We start from the raw sequence: 19,569 nt of genomic DNA, 5'->3' as shown, positions 1-19,569 counted from the left end.
CGAGTTCGGAAAGGGAAAAGGAATGGGTGATATGATCATAATTTTTTGATAACTTAAAAGTTTCAAAGCTGTACGAAGTGAAAAAGAGAGCGAATATATGCTACACGCGTTGTAAACGTGTTTTTAAAGAATATCATCATTATTTTAAATCAATATATCAATTTGATTCATTTCTTTAGATAGGTTAGATTAGATTCTCTACCCACCAGTTGGTAATGCACGCTGCCCTCATCCCCAGGACCGGGCAGCCCGTAGAACTCCTGGTTGCGCGCATCGAACTGCAGCCAGTGGGACGCGGGGAGCTCCGAGCGGTCGCTGTAGCGCAGCGACAGTGCCAAGTTGCGGGTGCCACCGTCCTCCGGGTCGAAGAACGTGTCCTGGAATATTGTATTAGATTTTGTTAATTTTGAAGTGGTCGCGTGCAATTCTTTTCGTCTTATTGCCGAACTTGGATGTTTTTCTTTAACTTGGCATGGGCAAAACACTACACTATACATCAATCCGTATTAGTGGACAGGGTTCAAATAAGCGATCTATCTCTAATATTTTTAGATAGTTTATAAGGTTTTTAATAAGGTTCGGTTAAACCTTATCCAAAACGTATTATACAATGATAATAGTCGAGATTAGCGGCGTTTGTCTACCGCCGCCGTCACCGGACTGTCATCGAGAACGAGATTATTTCGGGGCGACTTTAATATGTAGTGGCGGACATTCGGTGAACACGCGGCGTGCATCAAATGGATATATTGACATGTTCTCTAAAAAAATGGAAGCGAGCGTAAAATTCAACCTCAAACGTCCTTCACTTCTAAATTCGAAATGGGGTGGTGGGCAGTGGGGAAGGGGCCACCAGTCACGTCCACCTTCAGCTTAGACACACGGGGCACCAGCGTCCGCGACTCACCTCGGGCACCTTGTACACCAGCAGCGTGCCCACCACGGCGGTGAGGTGGTCCACCTGGTTGCGCGTGACGGGCGGGTAGGTGTCGGGCGCGGGCGCGGGGGCGGGCGGCGCGCAGCGGCCCGCGCCGCGCCACGCCACGCCGCCCACCTTCAGCTCCGGCGACATCGCCCGGACTAGCGCCGCGGACGGGCTGTTCGCTTCCGTGTCTGACTCCATTATCTGCAGAAAATATATAAGTGATAAAAACGTATCTAGTGTAGTACCGTGTGTATGCGTCGAGTGTAGTACCAACATTAAAAACTCACAGAGCGATTTTTAGCCGCCACGGAATAGCGTTTTATTTCAAAACTAACGAGACCGCAATTTTGTGCGTACGTCTGTCGCCTAAGTTGCTAGAAGCATCCACAAATATAATGGAAAACGATCAAAAGTCAAGCAGAACGATCAATTTCTCAATTATGTGACAGTTCACAGTGCTTCCCCACGAAACCGTGCTCGCACACAATTTACGAGGGCGGATGTCCGCAACGGGAGCAGATTGCTGCGGCGTTGCGCCGGCAGAGCGGGAATCGCAGTTAACAGCGCACGCCGCGGTTCTAATACGCAAAAATGGCAATCGGCTATTTTTATCAACATTCTCATTCGTGCCGCGGTTTTACGTCTACGTGCGGAAGACGCTAAAACCACTCTTCCTTACACAGATGTTTTTTAAAATGTCAAAAATTCTTTACTCCTTTAATGGAGAACAAAATATTGTTTCTCTATGGTTGGTGAATCATAAATTTATAACCAAAAACTATGTAGCAGGAAATTCTAAACAGAATCTATAAAAAAAATATAATAAAAAATAATAGGCGTTAATTACCTTCATCAACCGTTTAATATCATCCATCGGGCACGCTGGATCCTTCGGCAGTGTGTCATTCGTCCATACGAACTCACACATGTCCGCAGTTTGAGTCGCATTCAACACCGTTATGTGGTGCATGTCGGTGTACCGGAATAGATTGACGATACCCTCCAGCGCTCGTATTTGCCAGTCGATGGTGTTCGTGAAGGCCTTCAGCAGCTTGAACTGCATGACGAATTGGTGGTTGATGGTCCGTCCGCTCTTGTGTTGCTGCACGGTAATGTAGAGCGTGTCACGTGCCACGAGTCCTTCGCTGTCCTGTGCTTCAACTATGAAGTGCCAGCGAGACACGTGCGCTTCTAGTGGCCTGTAAACCGATATTAATTGTTTCTTTTATTGATATACTGGACTCAATAAAGATTGTAATCTAATGGCAATTTTCTTGTTTCTACTTCATTTTACACAATGCATCAGCGAGACACATCAAAGTCCTTAGAGATTTATTATTAAACAATTAAAACTTCTATATGTCATATTAAATACATTTTCAAAAAGTCTTGATTTATAATAATGTGCTGAGATTATAAGTCACAGATGTTTGAACTTGTACATTTGTTGTATATATCCTAGTAAACGATGCAATTTTTTTCACAGACACTAAATAAAAGGAATCATAAAATTAAATTTATCGTCATTGAAAATAGTACTATGATCTAGAATCTTTGAAATCCTTAGAACCTATTTAAAAACTACACATACTACACATATTATATTGCATATAGTATACTCACAGCCCATACACCTCGCGAGCGCCGGGTATAAACTGCACCCATGAGTTTTTGCTGAGCGGGACATTTTCTGTTTCGTACATAGTGAAGGTTAGGTTGGCGCCGTCCTCTGGGTCCGTGAACAAGTCCGCAGGGATTATGTATCTGTAATCAGAAAAACAGATAAGTTTCAGGTATTTTTTTCATTGCTTTTTTGGTTTTTACCTTGACTGCAATTGCATGTGACAGGGTCTAGGGTGTTAGTATGCTTCTACAAGCAGTTGTTCTCACTATTATACCCTTGAACAGTTTTAGGTTGCATTAAATTGCATACAAACTCTGGCATTAATATTTTTTATTTTTTTATTTGTTTAGCGAAATGGATTTTGTTAAATTGCGCCCCGTGTTTTTCTTATCTAAGGTTCCTTTCCTTCTATAGCATTACTTCGAGTGCAATTTGCAAAGCCGCATGCATATCGATTGTAAAGTAGTCCTACTGATGTCTTCGACAAAGTTTATCGACGGTTTCCAAAGCAAAAGTTAATTGTAAACGTAAAAAAGAGTTAAAAAAATTAAAATAATTAATTAATTAAAATAAATCAAAGGCACTAACCGGAAAGCCTTGCCAGCGGTGATAGCCAACTTCTTCATGTGGTGGTTGAGCGTGGGCGGCTGGTTCACCGGCATTGCGAACGTCACCGTCTCCGTCGTCTGACCGGTTATAGGACTGGTCTTCTCCGTCGATGTTATTATATCCTGCAACGTTACCAGTGTAATGGAGATTACGTTACTACCAATTAGCACTTTTAGAAATAAAGTTACCTAACTAAAATGTATGAATTGAAAGTTAATTTTATATCTATAGATAAATTAATGTATCTGATAAAACTTCTAATAAATAAGAATTGCATGAGCAAAGATTTCACTGCAATAATTAAATTTAAAATGTCTAAATATTTATACTTTATGTTCGATTACATTTTTTATGCTCATATATTTATTTGTAAAAAAATTTTTAACAAAAAATACAACCGACTTCTATGTCACTACAAAGTAAAAAATAATTCAAATAAATGTTGGTTTAGTACATATTTCTGAAGTCGGCGCTCAAGATATTTCGTTGGATAACGATGTAAACAGCGTGTCTAATATGTGTGCGTGTCTAAGTCGGCGCTCAATATATTTAGTTGGATAACGATGTAAACAGCGTGTCTAATATGAGCGCCGACTTCAGAAATATGTACTAAACCAACATTTATTTGAATTATTTTTTACTTTGTAGTGACATAGAAGTCGGTTGTATTTTTTGTTAAAAAATTTTTTTCACCCTTTTTAGTGATGACATACTAACTTTTACATTAATACAATATAAAATTGTATAAACGTGATCATGAATGAAAGTAAGGTCTGAATTTACATTGATTGGAACCGCCCGCTCGCAGGGCGCTACCGCGCCCTGCTCGCTTAGTTTTATATTGTCTTATATGTTCCAACCTAACCTAACTAAATAGTAAATGATGAACTGGCTTTGCAATTTCATTAGAACCTACACCAAATATCTTCAAACACAACTCAATTATTCCCATCGGTTGAGGAGTTACATATTTTGTCTCCGAGCCATATTATCAGATCCTCAAATAGTCAATGATAAACTGGCTTCGCAATTTCATTAGAACCTACAGCAAATATCTTCAAACACAACTCAATTATTCCCATCGGTTGAGGAGTTACATATTTTGACTCCGAGCCACATTAGCAGACCCTTAAATAGTCAATGATGAACTGGCTTTGTAATTTCATTAGAACCTACACCAAATATCTTCAAACACAACTCAATTATTCCCATAGGTTGAGGAGTTACATATTTTGACTCCGAGCCACATTATCAGACCCTTAAATAGTCAATGATGAACTGGCTTTGTAATTTTATTAGAACGTACACCAAATATCTTCAAACACAACTCAATTATTCCCATCGGTTGAGGAGTTACATATTTTGACTCCGAGCCACATTATCAGACCCTTAAATAGTCAAAGATAAACTGGTTTTTCAATTTCATTAGAACCTACACCAAATATCTTCAAACAAAACTCAATTATACCCATCGGTTGAGGAGTTACATATTTTGTCTCCAGAACCCACTCTGATCCTCATCATATTTAAATGGGACCAACTTGTAGCAATTGTCCACACACGAAATGAAAGGCATTAAAATAGGTTCATAAATGGCGAAGTTATGGCTGTTATATTTGGGTGGAGGAGTTCCCCTCTTTTTCTCCAGAACCAATCGATGGATCCTAACCATATTTAAATGGGACCAATTCGCAGCTCGTCTCTACACAATAAAAAAAGAATTATTAAAATCGGTCCACTAACGGCGGAGTAATTGCTGTACATACATAAAAAAAAAAAAAAAAAAAAAAAAAAGATACCGGCCGAATTGATAACCTCCTCCTTTTTGAAGTCGGTTAAAAATAAAAGTACTTTTTCGCGTGAATAGGCCGTGAGCTATAATTATTTAAATTTAAATACATAGTTGTGATATACAATTTATAATTCTGAAAATATTTTGTATTACCAATAGAAGTCGAAAACTTATCAATACCATATACCCTACCCTTCTCCAACTGTCCGTATAAATGTGCTGTACAAAATTTATACATAAAGGTAGATAAAAATAATTATAATGGTATGTACAGAAGTTGCATTAAAAAAAGTATTAAAGAAAGTGAAAAATTGAAAAAAAAAGATGTTCGCATTATAAATATATCATTGTTATAATGATAAGAAAATGGGGCATGGCAGTGCCCGACCAAGTCGAGCAAAGAAGGTGCACGGCCGTGACATCCGTTTCTCGACGCATTTCAGGCGATTTTCGACCCCCTTTATCTTCGTTGTACATAAAACTAGATCAACATTACTTCTTCATCGGTTTTAGAATTCAGAATTTGTTTGTTAATGTTAGAATTTTGATGCAAAATCTAATGTGTGTGTGAATATTACGTCGACCAATCCCAATACAATCACAACCAAAACATGACAAGTGATGTTAAATGGTAATGCAATGTATCATTATTATACAAATAATCTACTTACAGTTGATCCAAAATGTACTAACAATTCCTTTATATCTCAATTTGGTACAATTTCATATTCAATCATAAATTGTACCGTAAGACAATTTAATTCGTATCCAACGGACCTGTGGTTTAGTGACTTCCTGTAGCGTCGTTTCCTCAACTTCCGTCGTCGTGGGCGTCGTGCTTTGCGTCGTCAACACGACCGGCGCCTTCGGAGTCGTCACTGTCGACGTCGTGGCGGGAGTCGTCGAGGTCGTGGACGTCGTCGACGTGGTCGTCGATTGCGTCGTTGACGACGTCGTCATCGGCGTCGTCACTGTCTCTTGCGTCGTCTCGGGCGTTGGGGAGGTTTCGCTCGAAGATATCGGTAGTTCGTTGAACGCGATTAATTTTACCGTTTGCTGAAAGTGCCATGCGGACGCTCACACAGTGATGTGAATGGCGTGAATGAAAAGACAACGGAATTCACAATTATGTGTTGGTTATTTTATGATTTTTGCCACCCATTTCCTTGAAATAGTAATGATTTAAGAGTATTCAAGTGTGCGCGATGAATCTTATATTAAGACATACCTTTACGAGACAAAAAAGAGCGGCTTTCTGAATAGACATATGCAGTCATTTTTTTGTTATTTCTCAGCTTTATGAAGTTTTATGAAAGGTCAAGAATATAATATTCTCTTCAGATATCGGGGTAGATAAAGTTAAAAGTATAATATTTCCCCATTAATACATATTCTCACATAAATATGCCTATTTTTATGTTCCAATTTATATTATATTAAAATCAAGTCAACCAAATTTCGTAGATTTCCAAAATTCGTTGTCTTTCCGTCCATCAATTAGTCAGAAAGGTATTTATTTACAGATTACATCTAACACTACGAATGCATGAGTGTGTCGGGGCGTCCTGTTACTATTCTAACCCGTGTTAAGGTCTCCCACGCTTCCACACAAGACAGATTAATTTGTGATTTGTTCAAACATGTACAAAACGTGAGTTAGGGACTTGTTATATATGAAACGAGGAACGAAGATAACAAAACAAATGATCTTGCACTTAAAAACTCTTTTGACGGACTCTTTGATTGTTGAACAGAAATATTTCACTGGTCTTTTAACTTCATTCAAATAAATCGTTCATTCTTTTCTTCGTTTCTCGTCTTTTATATGACAAATCGGTTAGATTTAGTCTCAATATGTACAATCCTTACCAGTTCTGGTTCGGTAGTAGTCGGCGTTTCTTCCGGAACTATGACGATCGGGGAGTGATCTTCGAGTCTTCGAGGATTAACTGGAGCCGGTTGCCGTGACAACGTGACGTCACTGGCCTCTGACGCTGATTCGGAGTAGGGAGTGATTATCACATCATGTTCCTGTTTAAATTAAGAACTAATATTAATATTATAGTTCCATTGTATAGAGTTGTGTAATAATGACTGAATTGTTTGCAATTATTAAGTAAGTAGCTGGGTTTTGTGCCAGAGTGGTAGAAAAAGTAAAATTAATCTAATACTGATGCAATCGACTGTTCAATTCTTACTACATATTTTAAGTAAGTACTCGTATTAGATGCATTACTTTAGGAAGTAAATATAAAAATAATCACACAAAATTACCTAAAATGCATTTTGTAGTAAATCTACTACTACTTTTATAAATAGCCTACAATTATAATGTGCTTAAATTAATAATTCTAAATAAAAAAAATATTTATTTAGCTAAAATTGTTAAGTCAGAAATATTAATAAATACTTGAAAATAACACACGATAGGTTAAAACGCCATGCTTCTAAATGTACTGAAAAAGAGCAAAATTTCAAACACACACATGAAAAGACACGATAAGTGGATAAAACTAATTTACTGTCTTCTAAATGTACAGCGATGACTAAATGATATGTTAATTACTGACAAATAATAATTGTAGATATACAATCCATCCACCGACCGCGTCTCTACAGAGGGTTAAATCAACGGACAACAAACGACGCACAACAAACAAACAAACGAACAAACAACACGACATGCGAACAATCGAGACAAGCCTTAAAGCGGGTTACGACAAACCTCCGTGGTATACGTATTAGTAGTGGTAGGCTCGGGGGTGGTATCCTCGAGTCGCGCGGTGGCGGTTTCCTCTGTGGGGGGGAGGGTGGTGGGGTCGGGGAGGGGGGTGGCGGGCGCGGCGGGGGGCAGGCTGAGGGGCGGCGGGGGAGGGATGGTCGCGGCGGCTCGGTGGGGCTGGGTCTGAAACGTGTCGGTGGTGGTGTGTGTCGGCTCGCCGTGGTGGTGGCGGTGCGGGTGGGGGGGGCGCGCGTCCTCCTGGCGCCGCCCGACATACACACTAAGTTAGTACTATGCTGCCACCCGATTGATTAATACCGAATTTTTCTAACCTTTATCGTGTGAGCCCTGCCTATGTTATGCCTATGATGACACCCATCCAAAAATTTTATGAATATTATTTAGCAACTGTTATTTGACTGAATGAAAGGATATTAGACAACACACACAAAGCTCACACACAGTTATAATGACGTATACTATAATGTTCGTGAACGATACTGTTATGTCCAATTGAAATAGAATTATGAATTAAGGGATGGCAACGGAACATGTAGAGACAAAACTTTAAACTTAATTTATATAATAATATTGTACATAACTTTTCATACAAAATATATGTATATTATTCATAAAATGTTGAAACATATAAGTACATTATAATCTGTTTTAATAGTAAGTTATGAAGTTGTAATAATAAATAGGACAGGACGTATTTAAAGGTATTCAAATAATTTTTGTTACCACGAGGTATTAGGAGACCATGAAATAAAAGTCATTCAACATTCCATGCTGTGGTAACGGTATGCTCTACGTCGACGTGAAGGGATGTGCATATGCATACTATGGGTAATGCGGGGCCAATTTTATATTATATAGCCTTGTATATTGGCTTGGTAAAGCATGTCCATTCACTTCGAAATACACAAAATTAGATTTTTTTATTTTTTTGTCTTATTTTGAGTATTTCGAAGTAAGATGAACTTAAACACTATACGATTATATTGTTTTGGGTATAATTTTACTGTAATTTAACACTTATGCACATTTTGTAAATATTATTGAAGGGATGACAGATAATTCGAAAATGAATGAATGAATGCATGAGTTAATTATAAAACATTTGAATATGATATCCTAAGATGAAAATATCTTACGATAAGTCAAAGTGGTAGACGTGTACGTGGACAACTGAAGAAATCATACACCATTTACACAAATACAAATTAATGAAATAATGAATACATACTTTTCAATAGATGAAAAGAACGAAACATATTGCTGGTAAAGATATGTTGTGTTGTCGTATTTTATTAAGAATCAAGCATCTTTCCAATCAAGTCTTCAAGCTTATTCCAATGATATTCATATGATAATGATATTCAAACATGATGTTAAAATCAATTTACACCATGTTTGAATTTCGGACAAATACTTAATAATACTTTCGGACACACTTAATATTTTGTCAACAAGGAAAGCAATTATTTTGTGAAAATCGCCACTAAGCTTATTGCCTCCGGATATTGGTTAGTGCAACACCACATCAAGTTTATTTACATACAATCATATAAAGCTTTTCAGCATTTTTATTTCCTTAAGGCATGTTTTTCCTTTAAAGCGATCTTATCTTTCTTTTCACGTACTAAGTTCAAGACCTTTTCAACACACAAGATCTTCAACAGAATATTGGCATCTATCACACACTCTTAAAATCACTTCACGGTATCTCATATAAAGTCCGAAGTATATATGTATTTACTTTTCGGTGTACTTATAAATACCGACGTGTTAAATATGTCATAAGTAGTGATAGCTTAGTAGTTAAGAAATTCGGCCTTTGATCGAGGGATCCGAGGTTCAAGTCTCAGGCACGCACCTCTGACTTTCACGATGATGATATATAAATATGACCTAATCCTTCTCATTTTGAGACCCGTGCGTAGTGGGACAGTAATGGGATGATGATGATATATAAACACGCGACTCACTAGATCGGGCGCGGCGTCGCTCTTGACGGTGCCGTAGTCGTCGTCCTCGTCGTCGTCGTTGATGTCGTACCCGCTGTAGTCGCCCTCGTCCTCCTCCAAGTCGTAGTTCTCGTAGCCGGAGCCGTCGTCGAGTGGGGACTGGAATGGCAAGACATTAGATTTAAATATACATCAGTGTATACCGGGCAATTTTTAAGTGTGCATGGATGTCTACATTTAAAATTATAAGGACCAGCGAAAATGCTGAGAAAGGAGTCATGAGGTCGATTTTGTCGAAAATTGAAATAACATCGTTAATAAAACTAACCGAGAATCAAATCGAAATTGATTTTGAATAAAAGAAGTTCATCGTATACCTATTATTTGACCATGGGATAGTGTCGCTCATACGGATTATATTCTGGGAAGTAATCATAAATGACAAACAAATGAAAAAGCTAATTTTTGGCTCGACTTGGCGGAGGCACTGCCGTGCCTCCAGATAGAAGCATTTTTCAGGTTTCATTTCCCCTTGGTAGACTAACATCAAATAATGACGATACGTGACGCTATATTATGACAGTCACATATTGAGCATGGAAGCTAAGGTAAACTTGGTTAACTTCCAGGTTCGAAAGTTAGAAAACTTAATATATCTAGCTAAATCATGGTCTACATACCTGTCGCTTATGCCGAGGCAAAGGTTTGACAGCAATCAGCCTCCAGCCGAGGACAGGCAGCCGCAGCAAGTGCTGAAGAGTTCCATCTCGAGACTGTTCTCTCAACCCAGCCACCAACACCTTGTGACGACTCCACAACCTTTCGCCGCAACCCACCTGTAAAATCGAAATGTGAATTACATAAATGTGATACGAAAACAATAAAATGCTTGTGGAACATTGGTGCTGAGGTATATCTTAAATCGTTAACGCGAAAAATACGTATGTAAAAATCAGTATTATAAACGAACAAATTCTTAGTATATTGTACTCGTAATAGTAATGTACTCTTAATTAACATATACCTGCAAGTAATTAACATTTGAGTTTGCATCGGTTAGTGTGACACACCTTTTAGTTTGAGCATAATTTGTCTCACGTGGGAATCAGAGCCAACAGAAAATAGTTTTGTTTAATTCAATTAAACTCATCTTGTGAAAAGTCGTTATGGCTTATGAATTCATTTATTACAATAAACCGTTATATTCGTTAGTCATCTTTCATTCACTTGAATGTAAAGACCGAATCATTGTTCAGTATTAATATACTTACGTTCAAATAGATGGCAGTAGTGGCTTCTGTGCGTCTTCGTTGTGTAGTGCCCACACCGCTCGTGATGACAGATTGTCCGCGACTAGAATCCACTTTATATGGCTCCATCCAGAATTCATCCTGAAAAGTATTTTATTTAATTTATTACTGTAATCCTTTCTCTCTTTTCATTTTATGATTAATATTGATCGAAAAATAATAACAATAGCAAGTAAATCTATTTTTTATTCTTCCCGTTAAGAAAATTGAAGTCCATAAAAGGTGAGTACTTTGCTATTTAAAATGTAAGTATAAAACTGAAACGACATCGTTATGTTATAATGTATCATATGTAGGTACTATATGGACGTATATGAACATTTTACATGTTGAGGACATATAGAAGTGACGGCAGCCCGCATCAATTTTATAAATATTCACTATGACTTATGAACCTATATAAACTTCGGTATACTTTATGTCTACGATAAGGTTCAATGTGACAAATATTAAGAATTGATTGAATGACTTTGTAATTTTTAACTGCACGCCCTTTTATGAATCACTATTAAGACAAGCCAGTTCAGTCGAATTGAGCCCTTATTTTTATAACTTACCCCATCAAGAGCCATAAAGTTGGCGAGCTCCATGAGCGCTCGTATCCGCTGCCGCGAAGGAATCTTGTGGAACGCGCCATCTATGAGGATCACTAAAACCAGTCTGTTTTCGTTGCGCACGCATATTCCGTACTTCGATTGGGGTTTCTCGTCCGCTTTTTTCACCTGGAATTGAAAACACAATTAATATTTCCGTACAATACAAAAAATTATTAAGAGTACGATTCGAAATTACATGATTATTATTTATTTTTGTCAAACGGTTACTCACGATATGCAGTTTTTTAATTTCTTTATTGCTGATATTTCGACCCACTTGCATGGATCGTCGTCACGGCGAAACGCGAATTAAAAAACCGCGTATCGTGAGTACCCGTTACATAGTAAAATGTCTTAATTCCGCGATAATTTTAGTCTACAATCATATATTGGTGTATGTATGTCTTTATTGTAATAATAGAAATGTGTAATGCCTTGCGTAGCACCTCGAATACCCTAATTTGAAACGAACTTCACCTGTGATTTTTCAAAGTTATGAGCTTATTAGAAATTAATTATTAGAAATATTTATTATCATTAGAATTATTTATTTTTAGCTTATTAGAAAGGGTTAACTGGTGGAGAATGCCACTAGGCATTAAGTTCGCCCTTTGTAACCACTAGGTTTACAATAAAGTTTAAATAAATAAATAAATAAATAATTACTACTTGCTAAACGGTGAACGAAAATATCGTGAGGAAACCTGCATATCTGAGAGATTTTAAAAAAAAAATCTCAAAGGTATGTGAAGTCTACCAATACGCACTTGGCCAGCGCGGTGGACTATGGACTAATCCTTCTCCTAATTTATGAGAGGAGACCCGTGCACAGCAGTGCGACAGCAATGGGTTGTTGATGTTGATGATGATGGTGAAACGAACCTCTATAGTGAAGGAATCAGTAGCAGTAAGGCCGTGTGTCCGGCCATGGGCCACCACGGTGAAGGTGTGCGCCCCGAGGTCCTGTGGCTGCGGCACGCCGCTGATCAGCCCGTGCTTTGTGTCCACGGCCAGCCAGCTGGGCGTGCGACGACCGTCTTCGCTACGGACCTGGAGTAACAGCTACATTTTAACTAAATGTCTTGTATAATATTACGAAGCTTATAAAGACAATGTTTGTGTAAGTAACCCATTTCAAAGGTGCCTACATACAGGATTGCAGGTCAAAATTTGACAATTTTTTCTACTAGAAATTGACGATTTTTTGCCAAATACATAGTGTAAAATTTTGATCTTTGGTTGTCAAAAACTACATAGATTATTTATTAATAACGCGAATTCGTGTGTACATAGGTATAATATCGTGATCTATCTTTGTGTCGTTTCAACTCATAAAAAGGCGGCCTGCTAAATAAAGATAAAACAAAACTTTTAATTATACACGCAGATGTTATAACAAGACCAAGTTGTCTACATGCCTTCATGGACGCTTTTTTGCTACATATTTAACATTCAAGACAAGAATATTATCTTGTCTTATTTCGCATTGCGCCTTACAAACTTAGAACTAAAAAGATGATTCAGAAACAAGGTCTCAAGGCTTACATAGCCTTGTAATACAAATAAGATCAATGTAAGTAGGTACCTTGTATGCTAACACTTCACCCGAGAAAGCCTCCTTGGGTATTTCCATACGGAAGAGATGTCCCACGTAGGCCGATGTGTCAGGAACACCCCATAATCTTCTTAGGCCAATTTTTGCTATTTCTGAATGGTTTGCTGTTAATTCAACCTGTAAAATGCGAAAGATCTAGTTAATGTATGATTACCAAAACTTATCATTTGCTTCTACTGTTGGGTATAAGGCGTCGCATAGGTTTGGCTGTACTGCGACAGACTTTTCCGAGGCGTTCCAGCTTAGTCTCAGGGGTAGCGGCGCATCTGTGGCACACCTCAGGTAGGAATATCTAATCCTGTCTGGGGTTGATTACAGATGTCCATGGGCGGCAGTAGCCACTTACCAACAGGTGGACTGCATGCTCGTCTGCTACTCTTATATTATAAAAAAAAAAGTCACAGATATCCACGGGCGGCAACAGTATCACTTACCGTCAGATGAATTGAATTTTGTCGCTATTCTTACCTCTTAAAGAAATATTTCCATTTTAAGCTAGTAAGTATAAGTGATGGTTACGTCACCCAGTACAGTAAATATATGTCCAGTTAGTGGCAGCCATTCTATAACTTATGATTGTCGGTATATTTAAATTCCAGTCACACAGGTCAATAGCGATTGCATGTAACATTTACATCTAAATTGACTCACAGTTCCAAAAACCTTTCAGAACAAAGACAATAGGGATAGCATCATCTTCAACTTTGTTAGCGATTGAATGCGAAATGAAATTTTATTGGTCACGTCACTCACGTCACGCTTCGGCAGTAACTTTAGTCCCGATTGAGAATAAAAAGAATTATACTGTAAGTAACTTAAAGTTCGAGGGAAATATAAAATGGGTTTCGTGCCGAGAAAGTTAAAATGAGCGGAATTAAAATTGCAAGTTATTACTTACTATATACTTATTAATAGTTATAGTTATTACAAAATACGTTTTGCTTATAAATAATGTAAGGTAATATGTGGCAACCGTCTAAGTCCACAGCAGTAATACCGGTAAAAATACGTTCATATATATAAATTATATATATTTTTTAAAGTAGCTCTTAGATTAAATCTGACGCAAATGTTGGGAAAATGACTAAACTTACTTCTAAGCGATTTTACAATCTTTCGGGGGCGTCTAAGCCTTTGTATTTGCATCATCAAATCGCCTTCTGATCAGACTGAAGAGTTCTTCCGTAATTATCCCACTTGTATAAAGACCGTAGAAGATGAATAATCTTAACAGAAACGCTTTTGATCAGCCTTAAAGTTGATTGTGGGAAAAGCTTAGCGCTTCGTTAAGCCGCATCACAAAGAAGAAAATACGCTACCTGAAATTCCTCGTTGTTATCGAAGGCGAAGTCGTCATCGTGCCTGCTCAGCGCCAGAGGACACAGCAGCAGCACCGCGCACCACATGCACCCCAGACGCCACATCGCGGTGTCACGCGATTGACCGCGACACTCTCATAAACACATTTTGATCATCTGTTGACAAGAAAACAGATATCATGAATTAGGATAACGATGTCATTAACTAGTTGATGTCTGTTTTGTAAACAATAAAGCTTAATGTAGCTAATGTAGTTAAGTAAATAATGGTTGGAAATTCAGCATCTTTAACAGTCCATAAATTGTCAATGTTATGCACGTATAAGAAAATAATTATCATTTGCATTAATGCACCGGTAAATGTAATTGTATTTCTTTTGTATTTTTCATTAACATAGTTCGTAAGAATATACTAACATTTAATGGACTTTGTCTGAAATAAATAAATAATAATAATAATTAATATTGAAGGAATACATCACGAAAAAACATACGCCTTAGAGAGAGGAGGGAGAAAGATCCTGAGAGAAAAAAGTTGTCAAGGTTATGTGAAGTCCATCGCAATTCGAACCGTACTTGGTCGACGCAGTGGCTTATAGCATGAACCTTTCCCATTCTAAATAGAGACGATGGGATAGTAGTGTGTTCGTAATTAAGCTCTTAAAACTGAATTAATCCAAGTGCAATTTGTAAACATAAGATTCGGTTTGTATCATGTTATAATCAGACAGTGTTTGCTTTATCTATAAGGGTTTTCTATTGTTATGCCAGCTGGGCGGTCTACAGTTTCTTCATACATATTGCGTACAAACGACTTAGTAATGCCAAAGACGGAAGGCGGTGAGTGCGAGCGGAAACGGCTCGGATACTGTTACACAGTTAGAGAGCGTGCTTGCGCATAATGATCGCACACAAATAGCTCTACCCCCCTCTCGTACCCCTCCAGTATGTCGCGAATCCGCTTCGGGAACGCCTTTATGTTCCTGTACCCTTACCATGAGTTTTTACGTTTTGACAAATATGACTGTTTTGGTATTTGTTTACGTATTTGCCCATACAATTGCCAATCAGCACCCCTATCCGGATTGTATCAGAACTATAGTGTCAGTAACGTAACATTGTCTTAATTGATAAAATAGCGGTTTATGTTTTGTCTCTTTTTTGCGAACATGTGAGGCAGACAAAAAGACTTGAGCACTTACTTATTGTTACGTTTACTAAATCTATTGTAGCAAACGGAACAGAATAATGGATTGAGTAAACGTAAAGTAAAATTGTGAATGTTTTTAAAAACTCATGGTAAGGGTGCTGTTAACATCTCCGTTCATAAGGGCGCGGGAAGTATGAAGGCAAATGTCCTTTGAAATTTATTAGTTTGCACTGTTTCTGAAATTTCTGAAGGTTCCATACCGAGCTAGACAATTTTCTAAATGATGAATTTAGTTTTGTTCTGGATGCTTGTGTATTCATCTTTGAATGTGTCACAAAAAATCCTAGTGTGGGACTATAAGTGTAGAAAGCGATAATTTTCGAATTTCCAATTTATACTGGAGAAGCATAATAAAGAACAATGTTCTTGGCTGGGAATAACAGTCTCTTCCACTAATTGTTTCCAAGTAATTAATGTAGCTGTAATTATCTCGTTACACTTTTTAAATTTATAGTCTTGTTTACTTATTTTAATCAGAAGTCAAAATGAATCTTGACATATAAACCTCAATCATAAATGGTTTGCATAACACATGAGTCAAGTTGGAGTAATCTCGGACGGTGCTTTGTGCATATCGGTATACTGTCAAAGGAGACAGGGATTACGTGACTTGAGTTGCAAATAAGTTTTGTGGTACGAAAAAAGACAATAGTCAAATGTGTATTGAGTTTTCTCAAGATTTAGGGTGCGAATACATGAGCGATAGCCAACCCTGACGATCGTCGATGACACAAACAGTCGCTCGTATGTTACCTCCCTTATCCTTATTTACTAATGTCATGTAGCCTAAAAAGTGATAAAACCAGTATGGTTATGGTTGAACACCAGTGGAGATACCATCGCTATACTTGTGATTAGCAAGAAACTTTTGCGTTTGGGTGTAAGGGTATGGGTACCGGTTGACTTATGTATCAGGCGACCTTAGTCCTCTTGTAAGGCAATGCACCTGTAACCGACTTTAGGTAGAAAGCCTATCCATATGAAGTTGGTTACAGGCGTTCATTGGCGGCAATGAACATTTAGCATTTAAGGAACTTCATGCCCGATTGCATTGCATTACATTAATATTAATGTATTTTTAATACATTTGATCATATGACTTCCTATTAATAAGCCCACTATACTGCACTACAAATAAGTCCTTCCTAGTTCAATATAGGGCATTTTACCTAATTGTTGACTGTTTGTACAAATTCATTGGCAGGCGACATCTAAACATTTTATATCTGCGGTAGTCGCACCCCACATACTTGAGTTCACTTCTTGAAGCGTTCGAGCTATTTATCACATCTGCGTAGCGAACATTTGTAACGACTGGATTTACGTGCACGGAGAGAATATATCAGGGAGGTTACTACTATCTCTTAACACAATATTATGTTAATCATATTTTTACTTTTTTTGCAGGAAATTTAACTTTGTAAGCAAAATATGACAATTTCAGTTGGTTTTATAGCGAAAATTTTGGTTTTGGTATTAGTTTAAAATTCGGCCTGTGACGGGGTGTAAGGTGCGAATTCAAAGTACATCTTCGCTTTTTTCCAAATTATGTGCATTTTTTAAATTAAATATCACTTGCTTTAAATTCGCAGGAAAACATAGTATACATTCTCAAAAGTGTGGCCAGAAGTGGGACAATAATGACTTCATGATGACGTATTTTAAATTTTCGGTTGAAGTGGCTTATAGATTCGAATAGAGCCACTCCCTCTCTTAAAGTAAGGAGTATCTCTAGTAATTTGGAAGTTGGAAATAGTCCATACATTACAGATGAGGCAGGCAGTTCGAACGGTGTATTCTCGGAGTATGCGGTATTCTGCGGAATAAAATCAGTAATGGCTGATGTGGAAAAGTTATCTCTTTGCAATCTAAACTAACAGTGCCTTTCTTACATAATTATGTTAAAACAGCAGGCATAGTATTGATCAGCTAGACGGGTTGTCTAAACCACAACTTTTACTGGAATTGTTAGTTCCTGCCACAAACCAATACCCATGGTTCAAGTTAGAATTTGTCTTCGGTTACACCCGGTATTAATTACTCGTAAATTCAAATTATGCGTACCGAACATTTAAATTTGACATCATCTAGTATGAAGTCATTGATCATGTCGATTTCTGGTATACAAAACATTGGATAGATTGATTATTAACAACGGGCGTTAATGGAGGTCGTTTGTATTATTTAACGTCCCTATAAAGTGAAAAGGGATAATTGTTAATTAATTTTATTGATTCAGAAGTTGGTCATTATCGCTATAACCAGGGTCGTTATAGCGATAATATCCTGATACAAGTTACCAACCGCATTAATCAATCATTAATTAAACCAATAAATAGTGAAATAAAACTAATTAATGATCGTTAGAGTATCGTTTTACAAGCAAATAAAGCATTTAATGCCCAAAAAGGACAAATAAAAGGTGGTAGAATCTGTAATGCTTCGATTTTGAAGTAACCCCAAGGCCCTTATTTATACCTTATAACTGCAATGTATGACTTGCGTTCCGATTTTAAGGATGGTAAGGTACATGTATACGCTTATAGGATACGTTCCAACTTAGTCCTCAAGATAATCATACATTCTTGTTAGACCTCTGGTAGAAATGTAATCCTATCTAGAGTTGGTTATAGATATCCATGGGCGGCAATTAGCACCTACCATTAGATGGGCCGCGTGCTAGTTTGCTCTTTTAAAATATAAACGACAAAATCTATTCGTTGTGAATTCAAATAACCAAATTACAGTCCTTCGTGAATCCGTAGAAATTATATTGTGAGTCTAAAATATTCCACTCCAATTATTTTCGAGATCTGAGAGATGGCGCCGGAAATACATTTAGAGGTAATGTGCTTCAGTTATAAAATTTGGTCAAGTGCGCGTTAAGCTTCGAGAAAATGTTAAGTTTGAAGTTGTTTTACGGTTTATTTTTTAATTGATACTGTTTTGGATTGGGCTAATTTTATCAGTTATGATCGGATGTGATTTTAAATAAGTAAATAAACGTTTTTCTACACTTACAGCCCCACACTAGGATTCCGTGTCGTGGGTGCCATGGACACACACATAGACAAATACACAAACACCCAAACCTAGGAACAGAAATCTAAATTCATCATTTGGATATCTGTCTGGCCGGGGATCGAACCCGGGACCCTTTGCGCGTCAGACCGGTACGGTGGCCGCTCCGCCACGCGGGTAGTATGTATGTTGAAATTGAAAGTTGAGATATTTGGGACGTAGATGGGATTTGTTTATGAAACAAGCGTAGTAGTAAGGCACAACTTTAAACTACCGGTGTCAAATGAGTTTTTTTTTATGTAATACTATTTCTTTGTGGTAATATTTCATTCATTCATACTACGACTACAAAACCCGTTTAAAGATATTAATTTAATATGTTATCGATTAACTTAACTAGACTAATTAAACGTTTAAAACGTAAACAATTCTAAAACAATCAATTAAAACATAAAGAAAGTTAATTGTAATTAAAGAGGTGATTAATTTAACTACGCCCTACGTATTTAAATAGAACTAATAAAGCGTACAGTCGTCCTCAATTAAAATTAATCACCCTGTGAAAGGCATTAAAATAGTTGTTATTCAAGTAGACCTACATTAATTAAACCTATACGCCTAAGTTGTTCGTGTCAAAGCCATATTTAAGTACAAATTTATCAATGTGATATTTTGTTTAATTCGATAAAAAATACAATAACTTTAAACAACAACTACATCGATTTGAATGAAATAAAAACTAAATTAATATTGCTTCGAGAAAAGAATGGTACGGCTGTGCCGCTTTTTTGGCTCGACTTGGCGGAGGCACTGCCGTGCCTTCAGATTTAGTCAAGGTGCAGACTGTGAAAATTTA

General features: G+C 37.4%; 1 protein-coding gene across 3 annotated transcripts in view; it reads right to left on the bottom strand.

Moving 5' to 3' along the window:
• Window positions 1-19,569, bottom strand: part of Dg (Dystroglycan) — a 162,117-nt gene that overhangs the window by 4,416 nt on the left and 138,132 nt on the right. For 2 of the 3 annotated variants that reach the window (XM_073086683.1, XM_073086684.1), the window contains 14 exons: window positions 14,483-14,638; window positions 13,134-13,280; window positions 12,431-12,598; window positions 11,510-11,674; window positions 10,914-11,033; window positions 10,323-10,478; window positions 9,664-9,801; window positions 6,820-6,981; window positions 5,728-6,006; window positions 3,138-3,280; window positions 2,549-2,689; window positions 1,773-2,124; window positions 908-1,126; window positions 207-377 (listed from right to left, as the gene is read on the bottom strand). In XM_073086683.1, coding sequence (XP_072942784.1) covers window positions 207-377; window positions 908-1,126; window positions 1,773-2,124; window positions 2,549-2,689; window positions 3,138-3,280; window positions 5,728-6,006; window positions 6,820-6,981; window positions 9,664-9,801; window positions 10,323-10,478; window positions 10,914-11,033; window positions 11,510-11,674; window positions 12,431-12,598; window positions 13,134-13,280; window positions 14,483-14,587 — 2,466 coding nt within the window. In that variant the 5' untranslated portion in view covers window positions 14,588-14,638. The remainder of the gene's footprint in view (window positions 1-206; window positions 378-907; window positions 1,127-1,772; window positions 2,125-2,548; window positions 2,690-3,137; window positions 3,281-5,727; window positions 6,007-6,819; window positions 6,982-9,663; window positions 9,802-10,322; window positions 10,479-10,913; window positions 11,034-11,509; window positions 11,675-12,430; window positions 12,599-13,133; window positions 13,281-14,482; window positions 14,639-19,569) is intronic. The other variant, XM_073086685.1, reaches the window with a different exon arrangement.

This window comes from Epargyreus clarus, unplaced genomic scaffold, assembly GCF_041222505.1.
Source record: "Epargyreus clarus isolate Ecla_fem2 unplaced genomic scaffold, WU_Ecla_fem_2.2 ptg000024l, whole genome shotgun sequence".
In the NCBI taxonomy this organism is placed as follows: Eukaryota; Metazoa; Arthropoda; class Insecta; order Lepidoptera; family Hesperiidae; genus Epargyreus; species Epargyreus clarus.
The sequence above is the reverse complement of the archived record's forward strand: the minus strand, read 5'-3'. Positions and strand labels throughout refer to the sequence as shown.